General features: G+C 41.2%; 1 protein-coding gene across 1 annotated transcript in view; it reads right to left on the bottom strand.

The window, feature by feature from the left end:
* The window catches only part of sdk2b (sidekick cell adhesion molecule 2b), a 656,366-nt gene that overhangs the window by 8,653 nt on the left and 628,032 nt on the right, over positions 1-19,681 (bottom strand). The window contains exon 44 of the mRNA XM_055654146.1: positions 10,001-10,130. Within this exon, the coding sequence (XP_055510121.1) occupies positions 10,001-10,130 (130 nt within the window). The remainder of the gene's footprint in view (positions 1-10,000; positions 10,131-19,681) is intronic.

Here is a 19,681-nt window from a genome sequence, read left to right as displayed (position 1 = left end):
ATGAAAAGACATATTAATTAGCAACCTTTGATAGCATCAATAAATGTAATAACATATTTCTGCGGGCAGTAAGCTTTTCTATTGTGCTCTGTTAAATCACAGCCACAAAATAAAACCAGTCATGTTGTGCCTTTGTTTTTCTAAAATATACTTATCATGGGTATAGCTCATACCTTCAACTATTTACAGCATTTTGTCCTCCATGTTCTGGTTTTCCTGGTCATACCAAACTGATAAATTATATTATTTTTAATCTAATCTTATTTGTCATTTATCACAATTTGCAACCCGATTAACACAGAGCAAATATCTGAGAAACACAGTGGAAACTGGTATGAACAGTAGAAAATGTATTATTGAAAGCAAAGCAAGCTTTTGAAAAAATATGAGGTGCTCAAATCAGAAAAGAAATGTCAGAGGTTTATGTGGTGGTAAAATAATGATAAAAGCTACGTGATATAAGATAAAACTGATCAAATAGATCACAGGAGTTCTCTTTATCATTTAAAAAATTGGCTCATTTGATCTTGGGCTGAACCCTGTTCCAAATAAGCCTTGATTTCTCTAAATTCCCCAAAATTGCCTTGTTCTGCCTGCATACATTTAATTACTCAGCCTTCACAGATCTCTGCACTTGAGAATTTCAAAAATTTATGAGCCATTTTGTGTCTTGCTCAAAATTTTGTTTTTGTGCTTTATACACTCTTAGCAGATACGATCTTTGCTCATTTTCCAGTCTTATTCTTGTAGAGACCAACATTTGTTACTCTCTTTTTATATATTTACTAGACCAAGTCATACAGGAGGCCTGGTCCCCCAGTGCAATATTCGACCACTCACCCATAGCCCCCATGGGAGGCCTGGTCCCCCAATGCAACCCATTCCCCAATGCAATATTCCACTATTCACCTGTTTCCCCAACCTAACCCGTTCCTCCAACGCCATATTCCACCATTCACCAATATTCCAACTGCGCAGGTGCGGCTAATTTCACCTCATCCCCCAGCACTCCCCACCTCCTCTTCACCCTCCCTCTTCTTTCCACTCCCCTCCTGCCCTCCCGCACTCCCTCCCTCCCTCTCCTTTCACCTACCCTCAGTCACTCCCTCCCTTCTCCATAACCCCTCTCTCCTCCCTACCCCCCTCCTCTCCCTCTATCTGTTCGTATCTCTTCTTCCTCTCCCCCACTCACTCCCTCTCCTTACAACAATGTTACAAATCTCTCATTGGACTGAGAGTTCTGCCTTTGTTAACATTGTCCATAACCCCTCTCCCCTCCCTACCCCAAGTGGGACAAGTTGGGCCTTGTTCCCCCAACGCAATATTCTGGTCTTCCCAGTCCGTGTCTTTGTCCAGCCGTGCTCAGGGCCTTGGGCTGTGGTTCGAGCCGGTGCGGGCAGGACTGCGGGGAGGCTTCTCCCTCTCCCTCCCCCCTCTCGCGGATGGTTGCCTCTCCCTCTCGTGGCTTCGCACACGTAGCATTTTAAAATAACTGTAAGTCAGACAATGAGTTTTAGATGCTGCCATCTTGAGCCGCGGGAGGGGGAGAGAGTAGCGCGGCTCCGGGCCCTGTCTGTGTCCAGCGTGCTTTTACTGGGGACAGCAAATTAAAAAAATATAAATGAGATCTCATTGTGAGGCGTCGGTGCTCACCTCCCCCCCCATCCAACACCCCATCATCCCAACCCCCCCCCCCCCCCCCCCCCAATGAACCTTGAAAAAAAAATTGTAAATGAACAGGCAGTTTATGTAAATTAGATCCCATTGTGATGTCGTACGGTGCTAAAGGCAAGCTGTCTAAATTTTTTTATAGGAACTAAAGTCCTTTTCTTTGAAATGTTAAGATGTAAGACATCCAGTCCCGAGGTATTGTACCCTATTCTTTCTTATATTATGAATTTGCGAATGTCAATTTTAGGATTGCCTTTTTGCAGTCTTCCACCAATTACTTTGCTGTTCTGCTGATAATCAACATGGATACTAATTACTCCTAGTCCCTGACTTTTTGGACATGTTACCAGTGTCCTCTTGTGAAGGATCATGTAACTACAAGGACACAGTGCCCAGCTATCATTTTACAAAAGCTTTCTGCTGAAATCAGATCTCTCTGAACTCTGAAAGGTCTTTTGTGGGTCTGTATGTTTATTTTGGCCAACATTTGCACAAATTAACCCTCTTACTACACTGACTTGCTCAATGTTTTTTTTTGGAACAATGCTGAACATCCACATAGTACAGAAATTACAAATTGTACATAAGACGATGAAAATGCGTGGCACCAAATCCCACAAAATTAGATACATCTCCATGTCGAATTGTTCACCGTTGGAATGCAAATTACATTTGTCTGCAAGCACAAGGGGAGGCTTCTCGACCCAAAACATAACCTGTCCATTCCCTCCTCGGATACTGCCAGATCCGCTGAGTTCCTCCAGCATTTTGTGTTTTGTTTAAAAACTTACTACTTCTTTTGGATACTAAAGCAATGAAATGTACATTTTAAAAGCTTTAAAATGCAATTTATTTATTATTTCTAATAATTACACCCCAACGCAGATAGAAAAGAGTTTTATGAATATTTAAAATTAATTTCAGTATTTTTGAAACGGTAGATGGTGAATAGATACAGTGATTAAAAATACTTATTTGTGGCCATTGGCTGCCATGGTCATTGCCAGCCACGGAGCAGTGCCAGCCATAGGTAGTTCCAGCTATAGGTGGTGCATACCTTGGGCAGTGCTAGCCATGGGCAATGATAGCCATTAGCAGTGCAGTGCATGGGCAGTGCCATGCCTGGGCTGTGCAGGGCATGCACAGTGTAGGACATGAGCAGTGCCAGCAGACAGAATATTGCGTTGGTGGACCAGCCCTCCCATGTGATGCTGGGATCCATTTAGTCTAGTAATACTCTATTAAGCAATGTAACATATAGCCTTTAGTATTTTTAGTTTGCAGTAACAAAAATAAACCAATTGATATCGAAAAATTCTTTACTTTTAAAAGCTCTGCAAGAAAAATATAATGAATGTGAGTCTGCAACTTGTCAGCCCCTTTTCCCCCATTGACACAATTGTCTTTGGACTTGAAACAGTGAACTATTAGAAGAAAACGAAAAGACTGCAAGAGAAAATTGACAATCTGTACTAGTAGATGCAGGTTAATACATTTTGGGGGTATGAAGCACAATATCTAAACGATTTGTGGAGGAGGATTGGGACATTGCTAACAGGACACATTGAGCAGATGAGAACCTGAACTTGTAAGTAGGTTCATTGATTCTTTATAAAAGACAGATTGGAGTATTGGATCCAATTGAGCTGTGCACACTTTATACAGATGTAAAGGTCTCAGAGAAGGTGCAGAATAGATTTACTGGGATGGATTCTGGGATGAAGGGTTTCAGCTCCCACGTTAGATTGGAGAGACTATAACAATGAAATTCTTATTTGCTGTGGCGTGACAGGCCCATTAATGCAATAACACACAGATAATATATAATAATCAACAATATGATAAATTAATAACCCTATAGTTGTTAGTTCATGTGAAGTCACAACAGAAACTGATTAAATTAAAAATAGCATTCAAACAGATTACAATGACGGCCAATATGCAAATTGAAAATATAAATACTTCTGCAGTTGAAACTACCCTTCTAAGGCCAAACATTAAGATCCTTTTCAGAGAGCACAATTCTTGGCATTATCCTCAGACAATCTGCTGTTCCTTCTGATTGTAATCAACAAATAAAGGATAACTATTTTAAACCAGGAGCTGTTTCAGAGAAAACAACAATATTATTCTTGCAGCCTACAGGAAGTTGTCTGTGTCTCTGTGCAATGCTCAGAATTCTGAGCCAGAAAATGGGCTTTCATTTTAGTGATGAATGCCTCAGATGCTTTTCTTTATTCATTGCTCAGTATGTTTTCCATTAAGTAAGAAGTTTTCTTAGAAGTGGGCTGTAATGAATGCTCGTCAGTATTGGACAACTGTGGCAAAAGGCCAGCTTTCTTAGTAGCACAGAAAATGAAGTTGTAAGACTCATTCAACCATGAAGGTTGACATAGAAAATCATGGCTAATTTCAATACTTTATTTCAGTTGCAGTACACAAAAGGAACAATTTGCCTAATATAACAAAATGATTAAAAAATTCATTTTGAAAAATTATTGAACTATATGTGTAAGCATATCAATATCTGTTCAACAAATTAATGGAGCCCACTGCTGATTCTGCAGAAAGTCCCCAAAATGATCCAGCAACATTTGTGACAAGAACTTTGCTTATTTTGATGGGACTTTGGTGGGAGTTTTTCTTTGGTGTGTTGGAGATTAAGGGATGATCTTATTGAGGTATACAAGATCACAAAGGGCACGGATCAAGTAAATTCTTGTTTTTTTTTCACAGTGAAGAGGTTGTAAAACTAGGGGGAATGGGCTAAAGGTGAACTGGAAGAGACATGAGGGATCGCAGGGGCAACCTTTTCACTTAACTATTTCTGGTTATAGGAAAGTCTGAAGGTTGCAATTCTTGTAGCGATCCTATCTGTCATACTATATGTACTGAATTTATGCACAGGAATTGATAAATAATCAATGGTAATGGCCTATGGTAATACCATCAAATGGATAAATAACGGATAGTAATATGGATAGTAATTCCTTTGAAATGTGCCCCAAGTCAAATAGTCAGCAGTAATTCATCATCTAAGGTTATATGTTAAAGATGATTACTCAAATGTAGTGTCTGGTAGCTCAGTAAAATCACAAAAAACTGGAACGTTGCGATAAGCCATGCATTTATACATAACTAAAACTCTGATCTTCCAGTTTGCGCAATTTTTCTATTTGCGCCTGTGCTGCGAGTGCAAGTTTTGTTCCGATCGGTGGTATATTGTAAAAGTTATCGAGGTTTAAAAATCTTAAAAACCGCGCGGCGCAGAATCCTTCAGTTAGCGCCACGCAGATTGGTCTCTTCCTGCCCCACTGGCGCTGTTCTCAGATTCAGATTCAGATTCAATTTTAATTGTCATTGTCAGTGTACAGTACAGAGACAACGAAATGCATTTAGCATCTCCCTTGAAGAGCAAACGATTTGAATAAAATAAAAAAAAAATAATAATAAGTGTCCGGGAGGGGGGGGGGGGGGGGGTGGTGATTGGCAGTCATCGAGGTACATTGTTTAGTAGAGTGACAGCCGCTGGAAAGAAGCTGTTCCTCGACCTGCTGGTTCGGCAACGGAGAGACCTGTAGCGCCTTCCGGATGGTAGGAGGGTAAACAGTCCATGGTTGGGGTGAGAGCAGTCCTTGGCGATGCTGAGCGCCCTCCGCAGACAGCGCTTGCTTTGGACAGACTCAATGGAGGGGAGCGTGGAACCGGTGATGCGTTGGGCAATTTTCACCACCCTCTGCAATGCCTTCCGGTCGGAGACAGAGCAGTTGCCATACCATACTGTGATGCAGTTGGTAAGGATGCTCTCGATGGTGCAGCGGTAGAAGTTCACCAGGATCTGAGGAGACAGATGGACCTTCTTCAGTCTCCTCAGGAAGAAGAGACGCTGATGAGCCTTCTTGATCAGAGTAGAGGTATTGTGGGTCCAAGAGAGGTCATCGGAGATGTTGACTCCCAGGAACCTGAAGCTAGAAACACGTTCCACCTCCGTCCCGTTAATGTGGATGGGGGTGCGCGTGCCGCCTCTGGACTTCCTGAAGTCTACAATGAGCTCCTTGGTCTTCTTGGAGTTAAGGGCCAGGTTGTTGTCAGCGCACCATGCTGCTAAGTGCTGGACCTCCTCCCTGTAGGCCAGCTCATCGTTGTTGCTGATGAGGCCAATCACCGTTGTATCATCTGCATACTTGATGATGGTGTTAGTACCATGTACAGGTGTGCAGTCATAGGTGAAGAGGGAGTAGAGGAGGGGGCTCAGCACACAGCCCTGAGGAACGCCGGTGTTCAGGGTGAGGGTTGAAGAGGTGTGCTTGTCTAACCTCACAGACTGGGGTCTGTTGGTTAGAAAGTCCAGTATCCAGTTGCAGAGGGAGGGGTCGATGCCCAGGTTACCGAGTTTGGTGATCAGTTTTGATGGAATAATGGTGTTGAATGCTGAGCTGTAATCGATGAACAGCATTCTTACATCAGTGTCTCTCCCGCCGAGGGGGGGGGGTGAATTCAGTGGAGGTCCAGGGGGGCACTCTCTCCCTCGTCACTCACCCTTCCCTCACGGCCTTCTCGTGGGAGATCTTCTCCACCAGCTCATCGAAGCTAATGGTGCCCACCGTGACGAACACCGACTCCATTCCCCCTACCCCAGTAACCCGGCCCGGCCCAGCGGTGGCAGCGAACAGGCAGATTGGTAGGCGGGTGGGTGGGCAGGGCGGGGACGGGTCGAGCGGCGGCTGAGCCGGAGTGGGCAGAGGGGGAGAGGGAGGGAGGGTTGCAGGGTGGCCGAGCAGTTTGCGCGTAGTTTGAGTAACTCACACGCACACACACACGATGCAAACTGGTCCAATCGTCAATTCAACGGGATCTAATCCACAGCTAACAATGAATGACCTGTGAAGGAAGGAAATGCAGATGCTGCTTTTTATGGATGGATGGAGTGAGGGAGGGAGTGACTAATGGTAGGGGAAAGGAGAGGGAGGGAGAGGTGAGGGGGGGATTGGGGGAGGGGAGGAGGAGAGGGGAAAAGAGGAAGGTGAAGCGGAGGGGGAGGGAGTGCTGGGGGATGAAGGGAAATGAGCCGTGCCTGCACAGTTGGGGGCGATGGATGAGTGGTGCACTATTGCTTTAGGGGGACGGGTTGCATTGGGGAAATGGTGAGTGGTGGAATATTGCGTTAGGGAATGGGTTGCGTTGGGGGAACAGGCCTCCTGTGTGACAGGGACCCAACGGGTCGTACTTAGTCTTGTTCAACATAAGAGCAACACATTCAAGATCACCGCGTAGTCTGTTATGTTATTTCTGTTCTTCACTCAATGACTTAAAATAATTTACATTTCTGAACATTTTAGGCATGACATAAATCTATTTAGAATTAAATTCCAATTACATTATTGCTCCAAGGTATTCATTAATTTATTTCAATATGGCCATTGGGACAAAGATAGACCCCAGTTGACAAGTGGGATCCTTCAATCAGAATCTAGAAAAAGTTAATTTAAAGTACATTAACCTGCAGCCATTTCTCACCTGCCATCTACCAGCTGTGAGATCTCTTGCTCCACGGCATAATTCTTCAATATTTTCCTACATAATTATTAACCAAGAAGCTATTTGAATACAAAGATACCTAGATATTTATCCCTGGTCAGTAGCTGTAAACATGTTGTATAATTTCACCCAATGTTCACCATTGGATCAACACTTAGAACTAATGCATGAAAATAAAGCACAACACCTATGAGGTGCAAATGAAAAACAATGTCTGGACTTTCAACCCGTAGGCTGGTTTGTCTGAATTCCAGCCACAACGATACTTAAGTTCACTTGTTAAAAAAAGTGATAAAATACATCTGTCCTGCTGAAGGACAGGATCTATTTGCTCCTCTTCATTCTTTAAATATTTCTATCTTCCATTTATCAACGGAGAGTTCATTAACAATGGGGATTAGGCATTTTTCAGACATTTTTAGAGAAAAGCAAATAATACCTGTAAATCCTTTTATGTAAGTGAACCTAGATTTGTTGATTGCTGCTGGTAGCAACAGATACTCTAACAAATCTGATTAGATTTAGATTGTTTCTTTGTACTGAAAATAAAAATGACAATTTTCAATGTAAAAAAGTTCAATGTTTGATGGGTCAAATGTTATGTGAGGTCAAGATCTTATTTGTCATGAATCATAGATATTTCATTCCTGAAATTGTACTGCAGAATAAAATCTGTGTTAAAAGTATCAGTACATGGCAAGAGCAATCCATATTTCTATTATATACTCAAAAATGTTGACTGTAGCTGGTGAACATTTTACAATATAATTCAGTTGTGTGATGCATTAAAACCCGTGTTACATGATCACATTTCTAAACTAAACCAAGATATTATTTTCTTATTTCATTAATGGACCTGTTAAACGACAACGAATAAGAATGTCATTGTTCTGTTGCCGGTACATAGGACAATTAAACACTCTTCACTCATCTTATTTCATGAAAACTGATTTGAATGTGTGCTGTGTGTGTGAAATGACAATGGAAACATCAAAAGCTGTGGTGAATGTTAGATGAATTTGAATTAAACCAGATGCATTTTTCACAAATTCTGCCCCTGGCTACAAAAGGTTGCTGATATATGTATTTGTCAGACTATTAAATTTACATTTCCTATGTATCACATGAATAGATTTTTTTCCCACTGTCCAGTCAGTTAAAAAATTACCAATGTCATCTCAAAGGAAGGTTATGCTAGAGGTACATGATCTCTTACTTTAATATGTTCATTTTCAGTATACATAATGTAACAAGCAAGTTCATTGAAAGGGTTTGGATTGTCTGTCTTTTTATTTTTCTCCCTGATTTTCTGCCCCTGCCTTCCATTTGGAATATACCCATGATTTGCTGAGTTATACATTTAGAGGCTACTCTGATACATCATCTGAAGCATATATTATTCATGTACGAACAATGAGCATTTCCACAACGATTTACATTTCAATGTTGAACAGTAATTGGAATTGGAATGATGACCAATGTAATAATTCTGCCCTGGAGCATAGGTCCATTATATTGTCTTTAATATTGTGAAGCTGAGATCAATGAACCCAATGCAGAGAAGATATCAAACCTGATCCTTTTCTGGTTTAACCGACGTTGAGCCTAAACACAGTATAAGCCAGTAATTAGCCAGTATGGGAATTCAGGGCAGATGGGAAGAACTTGTCTTTAATACTTATGGTGCTTCATGTTAGCTTCAGGCAATATTGATTTAAAATTTCGCTTGAGTCTAGTAAAAGCTTACAACGTACTAGAATTAACATAGACTATTTATTTTTAACAGATAAATATTTAAAAGTAAATTAGATATGAACTAAATCAAAATCCCAAATAATTAAATATAGACTGAGTGGAGAGTCAAGAAAGCCGAGATTCAAGAGAGTTTTACTGTCATATATCCCAAAATGGAACAATTAAATTCTTATTTGCAGCGGCACAGCAGATATGTAAACATAGTTCTCAGTAAACACCGTAATAAACAAAAACAAAAATAGTAGATATATATTAAAAAAAGATTGGGTGAAGGTGACGTACTGTCGTTGCAATTTGCATGAGTTGATGAGCAGGTACAGGAAATAAGCTGATTACTGAGTAGGCAAGAGACAACAGTACATATCATATCTACCTCAAGGTGGAAATTAATTGCATCTTAAAAGCTTGATCATTAAAAAGAAAGTTTAAAATATGAACATACTGAAGAACTATTTAATTCCCAGTTACAGATCTCATACTGCCTCAGATATGTGGTGATGTCAATTCTAATGTAATGCTCATCAACAACAACTGAAAATACTACTGGAATTATGGTTTTTAAACAGTGTAGTCCACATGGCAATGGTATCTAATTAGATTTCCAGATGGTATATTCCATACGACTATGGTGCATCTTACCACTTTTAAAAAGCAGACTCATGTTTAAGTCTGAAGAATTGTCCCGACCCGAAACGTCACCTCTCCAGGTTCTCTAGAGATGTTGCTTGACCCACTGAGGTACTTCAGCACTTGTGTCTGCTTTTTCATGTTTACTTTTGGCCTGTGTAGCCAACAGCACCATATTTATTGCCATTGACTAAACAGGGGAACACCTTAAGCATTTAATATGACCTTTGAATTTGACAGTGAAGGGTAGGTATTGTGTGCTTTGTAATTCTAGATTTTACACATGGAACACTTGTAACATTGAGCACAATGTGAATCATTGTTGCATACTTCTAAGAATACTTCAGCAATCTTGGGTAATCTTGGATATTGCAAAGAATCTCAGTACCTGTACCTGACTGTTGCTTACCTGAGAGTCTGATATTTCAGAGGGTTTCTCCGTCAGGCTGCTGCTCTCTGCAGGGATCAGATCATTGTACTTTGTGCTGATATCCTCGTCTGAGTAATGGAGGCTGCCAGGACTTGGTCGTGGGGGTGATCTGTGGAAATGAGACACCTTTGAAAGCCTGTAATAAGCCTTGATAATTAAGTCCATCACATTTTTAATCAGTATCGGTTACCCTGTTATGAACATAGAAATGAAAGAAATACTCTCAAAGCAGGGCACACCTCATATATCAACACTTTGAAAGCACTTAGTTTTGGATGATCACCAAAATATTACGAAACTCAAAACTCTGACATTTTTCAATGTGTGATTCAAAAAAGCAAATTAATTATGAATGATCTCTATTTGAAATTAGCAGATTGTGCTATTCATTCTGGACTGAAGACCACCAGGTTCATGAACAGCTTCTTCCCAGCAACCATCAGGCTCTTGAACACTGCACAACACTAACCTCAGCAACTGTGATCTTATTGGACTTTAGTGTCTCTGGTTGCACTTTGGTTTTGCACTATTATAGTTACGGTTGTTACCTTACTGTATTGTTGATTATTACATAGAATCAGTATATTATAATGTTTTTAGGTCTGTTCAGCTGCAACAAGTTATAATTTAATTGTCCTTTTGCAGGTACATATGACAATTAAATTTTCTTGACTCCTGACTATGCTGTTCGCAGTTCATTTACATCAACCGCAGCAGTCAGTGATATAGTCACAAAAGAATGCTGGCTTTGTGGATGTGTTTACACTTCCAGTGAAATCCTGTGTTCCCAGTAATACTATCAATCCCAGCACAGTGATAACTGAATGACTGATGTTTATATCATTGAGCTTGAAGCAAACACGTTTGCAACTCTAAGTATTTGAATATTTAGGTGTGGCACGACACAATGATGGATCAGCAGCACACCAATTATCTGAAAATGTATTTTGGTATTTCATAACAAACTTCCCCCAAATGATTAAATCTTACATGTGTAAGAAGGTAGACAAAAATGCTGGAGAAACTCAGCGAGTGAGGCAGCCTCTATGGAGCGAAGGAAGTATGCAGTATGTGTAAGAATTTAGTTTTGCTATTATTGTGGACCCCGTGCATGTTTATTGTCGAAAAGGGCTCAGCATGCAGTTGTGGGTTCAAATCCTCCCTAAAACTCTAGTCTAACATTCCAGGACAGCAAGGAACTGCTGCACTGGTGGAGTCATTGTCTGACATATCAGATATTACATCAATGCTCTATTTGCTCTCAAAGTGGGGCAGAAATTATCTCTTGGCACCAGTGCTTTTTCTGTAGACAAAAGGTGCCGGTATGCAGATAACATTTCACGCAAGGCTATTGGCTGGAGTACATCAATCTAGTTTTCAACCTTTTACATCTTTCCAGTGCATACCATCACAATATACCTACTGCATGGCACAGAAGCTCTGGTGAATGCTGCATTGTAAGAGCTGTTACATCAGTTATTAAGCTGAAGTTTTTGAGCTCTCTCAAATGTGAAAATCCTTTGTTTTTTTTTGAAAAGTCAAGGAGAGTTATCCTCGTTATTGTTATCCGTTATTAATTATTTGACCAAAGTCATTAAAATAGCTTGTTGTTCAAGAAGGAACTGCAGATGCTGCAAGATCGAAGGTACACAAAAATGCTGGAGAAACTCAGCGGGTGCAGCAGCATTTATGGAGCGAAGGAAATAGGCGACGTTTCTGGCCGAAACCCTTCTTCAGACTGATCAGTCTGACTCGGAGAAATAGTCACGTCCCCGCCAGGAAGAGACTGGGAAACGGTTTCCCCCTTACCCTGCCCCCCTCCCCCACATAGAAAAGTAAAAGTTTCCCCCAACACAAGACTTTAGACTAACTAAAAATTAAAAAAAAGATAGAAATAACAGACAGGCTGTAGGTAGAGGCTGCTGCCAGTGCAGCGCCCCTAGTTAATAACTAGATTCTGGAAATAGCATGTGTAATCAAGGAAGGAATATTGTTTGGGAGTTTAAAAAAATCCTTACTCTTTAAGTAGTGGTATATGATCTTTAATGTCCACCTGAATCACCAAAACACGTACATTGTATTGTTTTACATACGCTTGCTATAATTATTTTATTTAATTGAATAATTACTCTTAATTAGTGGAATATATCCTGTATCCTGTCATTAATAAGTACTATGAAACACATTATTATTTATTATTGGGACACAAGGAACTGTAGATGGTGAAATCATGAATAAAAAACAAAGTGCTAGAGGAACTGATCATAGACTCTGAATGTGTGAAGATTAAATCATAGTGCATGCTGCAGCTTGGCCACGATCACAAAGCTCAACAATTTCTCTACTTTCTTGAGGCATTTGAGGAAATTGACAAGATTTGGTATGTACATCCAGTAGTTGGAATACTTCATCCAGCCTCTACAGGTGTACAGTAGAGAGCATGCTGACTGGTTGCATCACAGCCTAGTTTGACAACCTGAACCAACAGGAATAACCGTAGAAAGTGGCAGACATTGCCCGTTCCATCATTGGTCCTGACCTCCTCATCCATTGAAGAAATCTACAGGAAGCACCGGCTCAAAAAGCAGTCAAAATTATCAATAAACCACTTCATCCTGGCCACGCTCTCATCTCGCAATTACTGCAGGGAAGAAGATATAATTTGAAAACCGTGACCACTATGTTCAGAAATGGCTTCCTCAGGCCTGAAGAAGGGTCTCAACCCGAAACATCACGCATTCCTTCTCTCCAGAGAAGCTGCCTGTTCCTCCAGCTTTTTGTATCTATCCTCATAGCAATTGTCAGGTTCTTGAACACTACACAGCACTAACCCTAGCAACTATGAGCTTTTACCGAATATGTTTTAGGTTCAAGTCAAGTCAAGAGAGTTTTATTATCACTATGGACTCTGTTTTTTGCACTATTATAGTTACCTTGTATTACAGTTATTAATGAGGTGGGAGATTGCAACCTTCACGTGGTCCGCCCTGTTTCGACGAAAGCAACCAACCTGGCACAATTAAATAAGATCAAATAGAACAAGTTGTCCCACAACTTTAGGCTGTGCACGCCATACACAAGAAGAAGACAGATTATTTTATATTATTAGTGCTATTGTGGTTATGCAAGCTGCATCAAGTAAGAATTGAAATGGTCTGCAGTCAGTACATTTGACAATTAAACACTCTTGACTCTCTTGACTGAAGTCGGGGTGATGTCAGTAATGGAGTGTTCATTGGACATTTTCAATTAGTCCCCTAGATTAGGAGCACCATAACAGGAAGGTTGTTGGAATTGAGTTGCGGCATTGCATTGAGAAATGTTGGAAAAAGTGTTGTGACATAGCTCTGCTAGCGAGCAATCTTTGTTGACCTTAGCTCTGTTGTGGATCCATTGGAGCAGATCACAGCTTGCATGCCTTCATGAAGCAAACTAATAACATTGGCTTCCAAACAAGAATCCCCGACCCCAATCCAAAACTTCCAATTTGAAGCGTTGTTCTTTTTAAAGTTTATTGGATTCTATTGGATTATGGTAGTCATTTTAAAATTGGTCTTGCAAACTCATCCAAGTCTATTTACTCAGTGATTGCATTTGGCAGACATCACGTCTATAAGATGATTAAAAGTAAGTTATCTGAAATATGTTAAGACCTAAACAATTTAGCTTGATAGCTGCTGATTTAGATGTTTGAATAAGTAATTAAGTCAATTATTTAAACTTAAGCCAAGTTTCAGGACATCCGAAACTTTGGCACTAGTTGATTGTGACCCTGAGGTAAGGAGCTAAGGACAACATGTTCCCCCTGTGTTTTATTCCTGTGGACATCTTATATCTTGGTGCAATTATATAATTTCAACATTGCCAGTTTACCAGCTCTAATCAGTGTCACTGTAATTTTGGCCACACGTGCAAGTTGAAACCCTCAGTTTGAGTTTGACCAATTATCCAAATATAGTGTGGAGAGAGTTAGCTTCCCTAACAGCCCCAAAATAATTTGTTCTTGTATTTGTATGTGAGGATTGAAAATTAACTCAGATATTCTATAAAAATAGTTAGCTGGAATTGTGTTTATTTGGTTCTAGAAAACAGCAGCTTGCTGCAGTTTAAAATGGTGTAACCAAGAATAAAAGAGTAATAAACATTTCCTGGTATCTTAGTGGCCATCAGCAAGGTGGGATTTTCATTCTCCATGGCAATTTTTCCATTTAAAACTCCTTCAAATGTCATTGATGGAAGTACCACATACAAAGTTATTCTGCAGTGAGATGTTCAACTTCACTGATCTGAGAAACAACTGTTCTTATTCACAAGCAAAAGGCAGATTTCACCTGAAACTGTTCTTTCTAAGGGTTAAATTAGTTACCCTCAGTCTATTAAATTGTGCAGGGCATGTTGTTTGTATGTCTGACCCCAGATTCCAGAAACAGGATCTCAATTTTGATTTGATCATGGGAATAGATTGCTAGGCCATTAGCAACAAAGAAGTGCAGATGCTGATTATTAGAAGGTGCTCATATCCACCTTTTAAAAAAAAAGCAACATCCCCTTTGGTATCTCTGCGTTGAACTGCTGGAAGTGGAGAAGGAGTATTCAAAATGATATTGAAAACCTTGGGACCATGCAGCAGGAGCATACTGTATAGTGGCCCTGTGAAAGATGCAGGAGGAATGGTCCACCTCACTTATGGAGCAGTCTGAAGTTCGCAGATTGGCAGAACCCACTATTCTGGAGTGAAACTAAATTATCCTTAATCTTGACTGTCTGCCTGAGAAGAAGATTCAAACTGCTTTCTCCTCTCTGAAATTCGTTAAAGCCTACAACATCAAACACACGTGTCAGGTACATAGTGCTGAAACTAACATTGTGGTTCTGTGAATCTCAATCACAATTACAATCTTCACAAACAGCCTATTAGCCCTGTCCCATGGTGCGAGTTCATTCCAAGAACTCTCCCGAGTTTAAAAAAAAATCAAACTTGTGGTAAGCACAGAGAATGAACGTAGTGGGTATGTCGGAGCTCGGGGACATCTCTGAGCGTATCGTAACGCTAACGGCAGGTATTCGGGAAGACTCGCTAACAGCAGGTAAGCACGGGAAGACTCGTGAAGATCTTTCAACATGTTGAAAAATGTCCACGAGAGCCCCGAATACCGACGAGTGGCCATTACCGTAAATCTCCGAGTTCGAATCATGGCACACTCGAGAGAACTCTTGGAATGAACTCGTACCGTGGGCCAGGGCTTTTAAGAGTAATAACCAATGCTGTTTTAGCACAAACACGGTGTGAAGCTATTTTCTGGGCCACTTCTGTTGCAAAATCAAGCTGTATTAAGCATGCATTTCCAAACAGAACCTAAGGTTGGCACAGATCTGTGTAGGTCTGGACACGCTCGGTGACATGATGGTGCGGAGATTCCCCTGGTGGAGCATGATTGTGTGGAATTCTCCATCATCATAGAACTTGGAACAGCACAGTAGAGCATCAGGCCCTTTGGCCTACAATGTTCACTTTGAGCATGATGCTAAGATAAAGTAATCTCCTCTGCTTGCATGTGATCCTTATCCCACTGTTCTCTGCACATCCATCATACCAGGGGTCCATCTCTCATTGGTTATGCCAGTTAACTTGCAATTCCCATCCATTGGAATGGGGATTCCTGCCCTGAAGATTAGATGGAAAAATATAAAGAAGGCAAGTTCAGTTAGTTACCTTTTACTTTAGCTTTATTTTAATCTTCCAAATTATTTTCCAGTGTTTTAAATTATTTGGTTTACATTGACAATTAAAAGCTGTTCAAGCAAGTCCTTACAGCTTTGACAGGATATGAGGTTTCTCCTCTACAATGTTGTCAGGGTATTCTGGGGGAAGGCACTCAGCAATGCACTGCCTGAGGCCCATTCCCAACCAGGGCTTTGTGACCTCTCAGCATGTCTCTTGTGTTGACGAAAGGGTTGGAGGCTGGAGGCGATAGGGGAGGTCAGCTTGTCCCACTCTGCATCTTGCCGTGGTAAATGCAAATAGGAAGGGTGGAATCAAGCTAGATTCAACATGAAACATCTTGTTTTTAATAAATGTCCACATTTCATAATTCAATTTAAGATCTAACAGATTGATAGATTTAATTTAGTTTATTTATTGTCATGTTTAGAGATACAGTGAATTTTTACAGAGTACAGATATCCCTCTCTAAGGTCTAGCTGATCACATGAGGGTGTGTGACATATCCAGAACATTAAATAAATAACAACACTCTCTATGTGAACATTATGGGACACTAAAGGTACGCTATTGTTCTCGGGGACTGAAGGGCCTGTCCCACTTGGCCGTCATTTGCGCGCCATTTATGCGACCTGGTAGCATGTGGGTAACGTGTGGGTAGTGCAGGACGGGCGCATCGAGTGGCATTCCGGGTGGGCGGCGCGACTCACGTCGCAGCGACCTCTGCAGTCTGTCTGTCATTTTTTATTTTTTGTCTCGCTTGAATGTAATTATAGTGGGTTTTTTTTTAACTGAGCATGTGTGTGGGGGGCGGGGGGTGGGGGAAATTTTTAAATCTTTTCCCTGTACGGAGAACCCGACCTTTTCTTTGTCGGGTCTCCGTTGTCGCTGGGGCTTAGCACCGTGGAGCGGCCTCCAACCGGAACGACCTGGGGCTCCAGCCGCGGAGCCTGCGGACTTACCCACCTGGCCGAGTTCGGAGTGTGGAGAGCTGTGGTGGTGTGCTGCTGCGGCCCGACCACGGAGATTCGGAGGCTCCAACCGCAGATCTGGTGGACAGTGACACCGGGAGCCCGCGGGTCCCTGATGGGAGACCGCTTTTCGGGGCTTCCGCAAAGGTAAATTTTCCCGCCCGAGTTGCGGGGTTGAAAAGTACCTGGAGCTTACATTGCCCGGCGCGGCTTTAACGGCCGTGGGACTTGCTAGCGCACGCCGGGGGCTCCAACACCAAGACCCGGAGCAGGGTCTTGCATCGCCCGGCACGGCTTTAATGGCCGCGGGACACTTACCATCGTGCGCTGGGGACTTTAGCTCTGACATCGGGAGGAGTGCAGGGGAGAGATAAGACTTTGCCTTACATCACAGTGAGGAGGAGATTCACTGTGATGGATGTTTGTCTAAATTGTGTTGTGTCTTGGTTCTTTTTCTTGTGTGTATGACTGCAGAAACCAAATTTCGTTTGAACCTCAGGAGGGTTTCATACTGCACAAAATCTTCGCGCGCCACTGGCCTGTCGCGTAAATAACGGCCAAGTGGGACAGGGTGACGTTACTGCTTGAATGGGCGATGTTTCAGGTCAAGACCCTTCTTCAGACTGAAACATCATCCATTCCTTCTCTCCAGAGATGCTGCCAGTCCTGCTGAGTTACTCCTGCATTTTGTGTCTATCTTCAATTTAAACCAGCATCTGCAGTTCCTTCCCACAGATTAATTTGGTATGCAGCTTGCTACTTTTCATTCACCTCTTTTTTTAAATAGGGGCATTACATCTGCAGTTTTTCCAATTCCTAGCACCACTCAAGAAACTGGAACATTTTAGAAAATCACCATAAATATCATAAACTGGGTAAATATCATAAACTGGGTATTCAAATGACGTCACGCACTCCAGACGGCTGTGCGGACGCATGATGATGCATGCGTCAGTCACTACCGGCCTGTCGCATAAATAACGGCCAAGTGGGACAGGCCCTTAAGGGATCACATAACAACCTTAAATTTCCTGGCACGCAGCAGTTCACTAAACCTCTAATCACCCAATCTGCATTTAACTGCAGTGAATTTGTTGGTGCCAGCTGCCTGAATGAAGTTGACCCCAATGTGTGGTGTGAGGCCCTCTATAACTTAGGGGTTTCTTATCGTAAGGGGCATTTCATGCCAGGACTGGAAGAAGCTCATGGCCACAGCAATGCATTCATTTTAGATCAAACCTCACCCCCATAAGACATTGCTAGCTGTTAAACTAGCACACAATCAAGTATTTCGGAAAACATAATAGACTGCAAATGCTGTAGTCTTGAGCGAAACATTTCCCATCACAATTGCTGCCATTTTTCAATACTATTGCTGTTTGTCCAGTCACATATATTGAAAAACATTTCAACTGTTCAAATGATATTATTAGTTTTGTAAAGTTAATATTATTTATATAATTCTTCTTAAAACAAATAAAACCATAAAACAAAGACTATTAAATGTATTTAAATTGTAAGTAATTTTGTCTGTAACATACCTCTTTATCTTGCACATGCTCCTCACCCAAGGTGATTTGTTTTGGTGAATCTATACCTGCCGTGGGTTTAGCCGACAGATTACCCAGCGTAACTACTGTGAAGTTGCAGGAATCTAATGTTCTGTTGCTGGACACCACAGTATTTCTTAGGAAGTTCGGGACCTTTTGAGTGTGAATCTAAAGCCTCGTGACAGTTATGTCAAGAGTATTTAATTGTCATACGTATGGCAATAGATCAATGAAAATCTTACTTGTAAATAATATATAGAATAATCATGAATACAACAAATGAATAACTGTAGGTACACAAAAAAAAATGCCCGAAACGTTGCCTATCTCCTTCGCTCCATAGATGCTGTTGCACCCGCTGAGTTTCTCCAGCATTTTTTTTTGTGTACCTTCGATTTTCCAGCATCTGCAGTTCCTTTTTAAACAAAATGAATAACTATACGACCAGACAACCATAAAAGTGCAATACCAAAGTCCATAGTGCAGTGATCAGAAGTGATGATAGTTCCATGCAGGACTGCTACCAGTATAAATCAGTGGTAATATGAAATAATTTTGTATATGTTTTCATTTAAAGTGTTAGTTTGCATTTCTAAATGCTTAGTTCCTCTGCTGCATGTGAATCGAATTAAGCATGTTTTCTCCTACACACATATTGAGTTTACCACTTTTACTCCTAAATAATCCCTAACAAACAAAATCATTAAGTTGGCCACATTAAAATGCCACAATAGTAAAAAAACAAAATGTGCCTGTGGTTTGGAGAAGAAAAATTTGAAGAGAAATCTCCTCATTTTAAACACAAAGGTCCTTTCAGATGGAAAGAGTTAGATGTGAAAGCTTTCAAAAGAGGCTCTAGTTTCCCTGCTCTCGAACCAATGATGGAGGTCCCCACCCCTCCCCCATCCTGGCTGCTGGCCAATATCATCTGGCTGGTCTTCTGTGTTAACCACAAATCCTTTTCCCCTCGTCAGTGACACAGAATGCCATCACACGTAGTCACCATGCAGAAAAAAAACAGGCTTTGTCACACAGTCACTGAGAGGCTGAATATGCTTCGATTCAGGGGCACTCTAATTTTGCTTTGTACAGATCATTGAATCGTTTGCTCGAATATCTTACTTGATCTACGAATAACATTGGTATGAACTCAATTAAAGCAGCAACTAAATTTTGACAACAGTATTGCTGCCTTCAGATGATAGTCAAATTGCAAATATTTGATTGTGCAAGTCCTGACATGGATGAGGAAACAAAGATTTGTTCAGTTTGTGTTGTTTACCAGCTTATTTGAAACCATTCACTTCTGAGGATTCAGGAAATGGAGGCTTTTATTCTAACTGATATTGTTCAGTGATTCAGAACTCAACCTCAGTTTGTTAAGCTGAGTTCAGCAAAGCACATCAACACAAAAGTA

This window comes from Leucoraja erinacea, chromosome 23 (genome assembly GCF_028641065.1).
Source record: "Leucoraja erinacea ecotype New England chromosome 23, Leri_hhj_1, whole genome shotgun sequence".
Taxonomy (NCBI): Eukaryota; Metazoa; Chordata; class Chondrichthyes; order Rajiformes; family Rajidae; genus Leucoraja; species Leucoraja erinaceus.
This window is presented reverse-complemented; position numbering and strand designations above follow the sequence as displayed.